The sequence below is a fragment of the Manacus vitellinus genome, unplaced genomic scaffold (genome assembly GCF_001715985.3).
Source record: "Manacus vitellinus isolate BGI_N305 unplaced genomic scaffold, ASM171598v3 scaffold_0_pilon, whole genome shotgun sequence".
In the NCBI taxonomy this organism is placed as follows: Eukaryota; Metazoa; Chordata; class Aves; order Passeriformes; family Pipridae; genus Manacus; species Manacus vitellinus.
This window is the reverse complement of record NW_021938789.1, coordinates 54766877-54775596: the sequence shown is the minus strand read 5'-3', so window position 1 is coordinate 54775596 and position 8720 is coordinate 54766877. Positions and strand designations below refer to the sequence as shown.

Sequence of the window (8720 nt, the reverse complement as noted above, 5' to 3'; positions counted from 1 at the left end):
CTGTTTTGTCCCTACCTTGTGAATAAACACACCCTTCAAGGGCTGGTGGTCACTCAGCTATTGGAAATACTAACTCCCACTTTCCCAGAACGTGCACGTGTATTTGGGGAAGAAGGACGCAGACTGTGTCATCTGCTGACTCGTGGTTTAATCTTTATTTTGCACTTCCAGCTGATAAGACCACTTTGTGCAGAAGTAATACAGGAAATGATGCAGTGCAGAAACCAAGTGTGGCAGAAAGGGAAACGGAATGTACTGGCAAGGGCTCAGCCCTGCGGACGGGCTCTCTGCTTCTTGGAAACGAAAATCTCCACATACATTGCTTTCTCTATTTTTTCTTTTCTTCTTTTTTAGCTTACTACCGGTGTTGGAGCTTAGTGTGACTAGTGTACAACAGCCTGTGAGTTTTCTCCCCCTTTCCTTATCTCGTGCCTTGTTCAGGGCTTGGAACGCGCTCAGGCTTTGTTGGGGCAGGCGGGACTTGAGCAGGAGTCTCTGGGCTGGAGGCTGGTGGCCGGCTGGGTCCTGCTGAGCTGTGTTGCTTCCAAGCATACCCTGCGAGCTAATGCTGCTCCTCCTGCTCCCAGCAGTTGTTGCCACAGAGGTGCCAGCTGTTGAGATAATACCTGTGATGGTGATGGTGAAGTGTGTTTTGGAGCGCCTGATCGTGGGACGTGTGTGTGTGTTGCAGGATTTGATCCAAAGACTTTGGAAAAATCTTCGGTCTGACTTCTTGGGGCTGCATCTAAATGTCGTCTTAGTCTTTGCAGAGCTCGTTTTAGGGTTGTGTTTTCAGGCACTGATATAAACATACGGTCTTAATAGATGGGACTTTTCCTTTTTCACAGCTTGGTGAAAATGGGTCAGGCCTAGGTAGAACCACATCTGCAAACATTATCAATGTTGAAATAAGTTTGGGTCGAAATTTAAATTTCGTACTTTCTTCTTTACTAGACCTTTAACTCAAGCCTTTTGAATCTTTTTATAAGATTTTCATTTGGATGGAGGTGAAGTAGAAAGCTTTACTTGGTGATATACTACAGGAACTTGTAACTTTTGTGTGTGGAACTTGTATCTTTTGTTTGAAAAATAGTGAAAAATTATATTTAGAATATTGATTAAGATACAGAGTATATATGAGTTGAGAATAACTCAGTTACTTACAAACATATTTAAAGCACATGCACTGAAGTTCTGGTTATTCAGTTCTTAGATTAGCACAGCCCTTTAATAGAGTACTTTACAGTGTATGTAAGAATAAAGTATACCTGGAGTACAGTCAATGAGTTTCAGCTTATTTAACAGTATGGCTCATGCTCAGGTAACAAAACAAATTCTTAAATTTGATACAGGCTCATGCAAATCTTCCATTGCATTGACATTGTTATTTCAAGTACAATTCTTAGCATAAAAAATGGGAAGTACCAGTATGAAGTGCAGGTAGACATGGCCTGTGTCTCAGTCCATAATCATTATTCACATAAATGTAGTTTATGTACTGAGCCCAATAAAACTGAATCTCTGCAATTAGATAACTGTTTTAATGACAAATTAATTTGAACCAAGTAGATGGTTTTCAGCTTAAAGTGCTTCAAATATAGTGGTATACTATGAAACCATTACAATGCATGACAGTCAAGAGAGTAAGTGTGCCATAGCATTTGCGGTTTTAAGTTCTGCAATAATTTCTTAGTGTAACCATGAAATCCTGTCTGAGGTGGGTGTGCTGACACTTTCTATTCTCTGTGTGTATAGGTTGCTGCTTGGTTGGGGTTTTTTCTGTCATTCTGATGGCAATGAAAACATTCATATCCTTTTCCCCTTCCCCCTTCCTCTGCAACCTGTGGGTATCCAGTCCAGGATATGTTTCCTGTCTTGTCTATCTATTTGAAAATGAGTGCTGTAGTGCTCTTTGTCTCATTTTCCCCCGCTTCTGCTGGGTCTCTTCTGCTTGCCCTGGCAGAGCCTTTTGCCTGCTTCCAGCGTGGGCAAGTACAAAACTTGCTGCTCACAGCAGGGACTTCTTCCTGTGTGGAATTCCTCCCCCTCTTCACCATCACTTCAGTCCCATTCCACGTCTCCCAGCTCAAGGACCACTGTGCTGTCTAAAATCCTCTTATCAGGACTTCTCGTCCTTCCCACTCCTTTGCGTGTCCTTGAGAACATCAGGCAGACATTGCAACAGGAAGGGTCAGGATGTAATTGGTGAAGTTCATGATAGCATTCCCTCACAGTCTGCTTGTGAGCTGTGAGGGCTGTTTGGTGGGGTGGGGACATCCAGTTTTTTTCCTCATGTGAGATGAGGGCAAGGATCTTTCTAGTTTCATTCTTTCTTTTTTTTTTCTTTGTTCCCCAAAGTAAGTCAGAGGTGAAACTGCACTGTTTTTGTTTCAGATCCTGCTATGCTCAAGTCTAGTGCAGTGATTTTTGAACTGCATGACTGGCAGTTTGGAGAGAGCTGGGTAGCACATTGCTCTTGGGGCATATTGCTTCCATCTGCTCTCTAAAATAAATAATAAAAAAAGCACTAGTGATCTTGCACTGGTTCCTTGGGATGTTTCGCTGGTTAAGGTTGCAACAGCTGACAGGCAGAGGGGAGTACCCTTCCTGCTTAACAGGGAAAAATGAAATTGAGGGACTGTTTTAGGCTAGATTTAATGTGGACAACATTTTTCATATAGGAAAAACTTTTATGGACTGTGTGTGGGAATACAGTCGTGTCTTCTTGTGTTCTGGCTTTTTCTATGGAGCTTCTCACAGTACTAGCTGATGCCCTGCTTGGGCACCAAGCAGAAGTATTGTTTGGAGCTGGCAAACACACTTGCTGTCCCCCTTGCTATGTGGCACAAAAATCACTGAGGCCACAGAGCAAACTGGATGAGGGAGCTGAGCTGATGGGGACTTGTCTCACCCTGTACCTTCACCCCTGACCCTCTCCTCTTACTAAACCTCCCCCTCAACCTCTTTTGGTTTTGTTTATAATGCGTCATTATTTTCCAGGGTCATCACATCATTTATTCGGGGCTGTTTTGGAGAGAGGGATATACAGGGTTCAGCAGCAGACCCTGCTGCTTAAGTCTTCATCAGATGTGCCTCAAATCCAGTTCTGGAGGCTGTCAACACTTTGTTGCTGGTTGTTTTGGTGTTGGTTGGTTTTTGGTCACACCACTCTTGTGGGTTGGGTTGGGGGATATTTTTAACAGCTGTATGATAACTTAAAAGGTAAAATCCTTTTGTTCTCTCCCTCTGATGTTCTCCTGCAGGTTGTTGACCAGAAGAATTTAGAAGAATGAGAAGGTCACGTCCATCAGGGGGGGATGTCAGCACTGCCTTCCTGGGACTGGAGGATTGAAAAGGAGAAAGGACCGGAATTATTTGATACAGGCTGTTTTTGACTACTGGCACAGTCTGCTGTACCCTGGTGGTGGTGGAAGAACAGGACAGTCTCTCCTGCTTGGTTCTGTGGCATCAACACAGTGGGGTCACCATGAATGTGACAAGTTTATTCTCCTTCACCAGCCCAGCAGTGAAGAGGCTGTTGGGATGGAAGCAAGGGGACGAAGAAGAAAAATGGGCAGAGAAAGCTGTTGACGCCTTAGTGAAAAAACTGAAGAAGAAGAAAGGTGCTATGGAGGAGCTGGAAAAAGCCTTAAGCTGTCCTGGTCAGCCCAGCAACTGTGTGACAATTCCTCGTTCCTTGGACGGCAGGCTCCAGGTGTCTCACCGGAAGGGGCTCCCGCACGTCATTTACTGCAGAGTGTGGCGCTGGCCGGACCTGCAGAGCCACCACGAACTGAAACCACTGGAATGCTGCGAGTTTCCCTTCGGCTCAAAACAGAAGGAGGTTTGCATCAATCCCTACCACTACAAGCGGGTAGAGAGTCCTGGTAGGTTCTTCCTTGTTTGTGCCTTTACACCTTATCTGAACAATGCGAAGTGTGGCAATTAATCATGTGACTCATCAGCTTGAATAAGCAAAAGTGGCTGTTTGCACATGTCAGATTCTTCCTCTGCACTTTATCTGGATGGAAGCATTTATGAACAGTTCTCCCTTTCACGTGGTGAATGCCTCACTTGTGTAAATGTTTTATCACTGTACAGAGGTATAGCCTTAGTATATACCTGGTATCATCTGGGTGCCCACTATCCCTCAATTAATTTGTTGTTTACTGGACTGTGCAGATCAATGAATTTATATGAAACATTGCAAGGTAACCAAAAAGGATTAATTGCAGTCTGTGCACAAAAACCGTTCTGCCATTATAGCAGCAGCAGTACTGGTAGTATTTCCAAATTATTATTTCGCTTTATCACTTTTGTTTCTTCATCCCCCAGAAAATAATACTGTATTTAGAATCTCCCGCAATTGTTGCCTTTTGGAAAGACTTTGAATTTAGACAGCAGAATATAACCCCTTCAGTTTAAAGCTTTATGTTTAATTTTATGTGAAATTTTCCTGTCAGCTGTTCTGCAAGCGCAGTTTGCTTACCTGCTACCCTCTGCCTCGCTTCTTTTGTTTTTAAGGTGCAATCCATTCTCTCTACCTCCTCCTCAAAGGCCAAACCTCTTTTTGATACTTCTGTGCTTAATTTTTCTTAGTGCAAGTTTATTATCAGGGAATACTTGCAGGGGCTAAGATGAGCTGTGCTTGGATGTATCTTCACTAGTCTCCAAGTCTCCCGCTGTTCGTGAGGGTGTAGAGCTGTAGAAAAGCACTGCAGGCATGGGTGGACTTTCATGGTTTAAAAGTGGGAAGTCCATCACTGTTAGGCATTTCATAAACTGTGAAGCTTTGTGTAGAGTGGCCAGGACACACAGAACTGTGGTGGAAATAAGGTCATTGCAAAATTGTTTTTCTGTGAATGGAAATGGCATTTGTCTTGGATCTACAGTGCACAGTGCATATCTTGATGCTAAATATTTCCCTTTGGTGTGTTAGTTTTAACTTGGAAATCATGTGAATGGCAGGGGTAATACCCATAATGTAAGTATTTATGCAGCAAAAACTTGAACAAAGGTACTCAGTACTGGAAAAACAGTTCCCTTAAAAATTTGAAATTGAGGAAAATTCTTAATTTGATTTTAAGTAGAAGTGGAATAGTAAAACAGTCATGTGTCCTTTTACTGCTAGCTGTCTGCATATGTCTGCATTAGTTGCTTACATTCAGTATTCCAAAACACTGAAAATTAGGATTTCTGAAAGACATCTACTTCTGTCAGACTGAGCAGCAACTGGGCTCTTACTGTAATGCTAAATTGCACGTTCTAACTAATTTTGGTTTAATATTGAAAACAATTACTGAGTTTGAGAACATTCTCATTTGGACCATTTACACCATATTAAAAACCGAGTATTTTTAAATATCCTGTCGCTTCAAAGAATCACAAAATCACAGAATTTATTGGATTGGAAAAGACCTCTGAGATCATCGAGTCCAACCTATGACTGAACCACCACCATGTCAACTAGGCCACTAAGTGCCACATCCAGTCTTTTCTTAAAGACCCTCACAGACAGTGACTCCACCACCTCCCTGGGCAGCCCATTCCAATGCTTAACAATCCTTTATTGGGGAAGAAATTCCTCCTAATGTGCAACCTAAACCTCCCCTAGTGCAGCTTCAGATTATGTTCACATTCATATGTCCACTTCAATGAGTTATGCAAGAGAAAAATAGAACTTTCAAAAGGTGTCTGACTAAAATATACATTTTAGCTGAGTGCTACCAAGTAGTTTAAGGGGTTGGAAAGCTGGGGTTGGGGTGTTAAGTTATCTTATGAGTGTTTTGTATTTGGGAAAGTGAGCAAAAGGTTATGAACTGTAAACCCAAATTCTGGATTGCTCTTCAGTTGTGTTTGGATGAGATAAAAATCTCTTTGCTCATGTAACTGGGAAAAAACAGTCTGAAACATTGGCTTAATCAAGTTGGAGACAGTAGAAACAAAATGCTTCTCTTTTTGTCCAGAGAGTGCCCTTCTTCAGGAAAAACCAGCTATTCTTGGTCAATAGCCTAACAGGGAACTGGGCAGTTTTCTTGCAAGCATTAGGGCTGTAGTCAGTTTGACAGAGCTGACAGAAATATTCAGTCCTTCACAAGCTCAAAGTGCTGCTCTAACTATTTAAAATATTGTGGAGGTATCTGCTGACCAGGAGTGAGTGTTCCCTTGTGCCTGGGTGCCCCGTTACACCGGGCTCTGGAGGTGCAGTGTAATATATGTGCTGAAGTTACATCTTGAACCTGTAACACCTTGCCAAAGTGCCACAGTGGGGGTGAAGCCCACTGTGGTTTTACTGAGGTCTCTGGCTGGGTGTGTAATGTAGGAGGGTTTTGTATTTAGTCAGCCACAGATCTGCCATTGTTATGAGGGATATTGCATGGAGATGAATGGGAAAACATGGCTTTTGGAAACAGGTGGTAGCTGAACTCCCATTTGGCTTGGAGAGCTATGCTTCGTAACTTCTGACTTCTTTTTTCCTGTCCCTTCCTTGTTCTTGCTGTTCTCCAAGCGCGGTCTTTATCTTCGTTTCCTGACAGTCACTCCCAGACTCTGCTAACCGTTTTTCCCCGTTTTTGCCAGGACATTAAAACACCATTATTGCTGCGTAAGTGCTTGTGCTTTGAGATTAATGGGTGGTGGGAATTCATGCATGAGTCACCATTTACAACAGTCTGTGGACTGTGGACAGATACCAAGGTTTGTGTTTCCAAGGCTATCGTTGCAGAAGGGTTAGAAATGTACTTTCTCTCCACAAAGCGAAATCAGAAGCTCAGATTGTGTGCGATACGTGTTTTGGGTGCAAGGTACATCATGAAATTGTGTCTGTAAGTGACAGCGTGGTCTGTATTTAACTGTTCTGTGCAGAACCAGTTACTGGTGAGCTGATATGTATGATCCATACACAGGATGGCATCTATACTTTCACTCTTCTGCTGATTGTCATGTGATTTGTTTCTGTGTGGTGAGTTTTGAGGTGCGGATTAGTGGTAAATCCTCAACTACATAAAGTCAGGTAATGGTCTTTGTTGGGAAATCAGTACTATGAATGTGTCTCAGTTTTCACAGTGCCAGAGGCATGCCTGGATTTTCTGCCTTGATTCCTTATTGCATCCTCAATGTTTAGCTTGAGAAGATAAGCTTGGAAAACATGAAAATTGGCACGCTGTGGTGTGTGTGCTAGCTACAAAGCTACGCTTGAATCCAAATGAGATTTTTCTGTTGGCCAGGCTAGATAGGAGCTGGTTGTAAACAGTGAGAGAAGGGAGAAAACTATCAGCAGTCTCAAACAGGGAATCTCCCAGTGTCCCTGAGCATTGGCTGTGCCACTGTCCTCGCACACAGAGAACGTGGCACCTGGCAGGCACGTGGGTGTGACATGATGGGACCACACTCATGGCTAACTTGTCCAGGAGGCTCTGCACAGGCACGGGTGCCTGTCTGATCCTGCAGAGAGTTGATCAGGAAAACTAAACAGACAAAAAACTACTCTTTGGCATGGCTAACTTGGCAAGCTCACTGCCCTCAGCTCACTCTCTGTGGAGTCAGGTGGGGGCACAGCATCATGGGGGCACAAGCTGGAGGTAAGGAAGGGTGGCCTTCCTGTGACACTGTGACACTTGTTCAGCCTGGAACCAGCGAGCTGCCCCTCAGGAGATGGAGACTCTGTGGTGAGATTTGTGGAGCGCTCCTGCTCACTGTGTTGTGCCAGCACAGCTGTTTGCGTGGCCTTGTGCTGAACTGGATCACAGTCACTTTTTCCCTCCCCTGCTGTGTTATCTTTCAGGCTGATCAGAGCAGCACAGGGGCTTGCCTCCTGCCTGCGGGAACATCTGTACCAACACAGCCCTGAGGAGGACATCTGGGAAGGAGTGGAGGTGGAGGGAAACACGAGGAGAAAGTAGAGACTCTTTCTGCTGGGATTAGGAATGCAACCTTGTCCTCGAGTGCCAGGAAGAAATATCTCTTCATGTGTTACAGTAGCTCACTGCTGTTCCCTACGCCCCTTGTGTGCAGAATTATTTCTGGATCAGGGTGGTTAATGGCTTGTCAGATTTCTCCCTTGGCAAGGCAAAGCAGAGCTTTTAATTAAGGAGGGCAAGGTCTGAATTCAATGCCTTTTAAAAACTGGCATGCTTAGCTGAACTGGTGTGCTTGCTTGGCTGAATCTGCCTTTTCTCCTCAGTTTTAGTTTTGGGTTTAGAGATACCTGTTGGGACTGTCCTTAATTATGATCAAGACTTGAGAAATAATTAGGTGTACAGCATACATAGAGGCTGTGAGGAAAAACCAGACACGATGTTTCTCATCTCCCTGAAAAGGCCATGAATGACCTCTCAGGTTTTGCAGGAGAATCTGTGAACTGACATTTGGAAGTCCTTCCTGAGACACTTCCTTCCCTTCTTTTATCCTTAGGTTTCTGTGGAGACACAGCCTCTGTTCTTGCCTCTGTCCTCAGTTATGTCTGTGGGATCAGATGAAAGATGTCATCCAGAATTTCTATTTTTAAGCCTGGATTCTGTTTGTTCTAACTGCAAAACAAAAGGAACGGCATAGGGAACAGGGAGGATGAAAAGGTGCTTAAACTGACACTGCTATTAAAAATAATAATAATAAATCACACCTCTGATGTGGCTATAGGGGAGGAGGTTCAGTTCTTTTGCCTTGGCTAAAAGGAAAGAAGGAAAATGGAGAAACTGAATATTTAATTTTCTTAAACAGTG

The 8720-nt window shown here is 43.6% G+C and overlaps 1 protein-coding gene across 1 annotated transcript in view; it reads left to right on the top strand.

Moving 5' to 3' along the window:
* Positions 1-321: 321 nt before the first annotated feature.
* SMAD1 (SMAD family member 1) overlaps positions 322-8720 on the top strand; it is a 28887-nt gene continuing 20488 nt past the window's right edge. Inside the window, exons 1-2 of the mRNA XM_008919541.3 lie at positions 322-400; positions 3264-3887. Of these exons, the coding sequence (XP_008917789.1) occupies positions 3488-3887 (400 nt within the window). The 5' untranslated portion in view covers positions 322-400; positions 3264-3487. The remainder of the gene's footprint in view (positions 401-3263; positions 3888-8720) is intronic.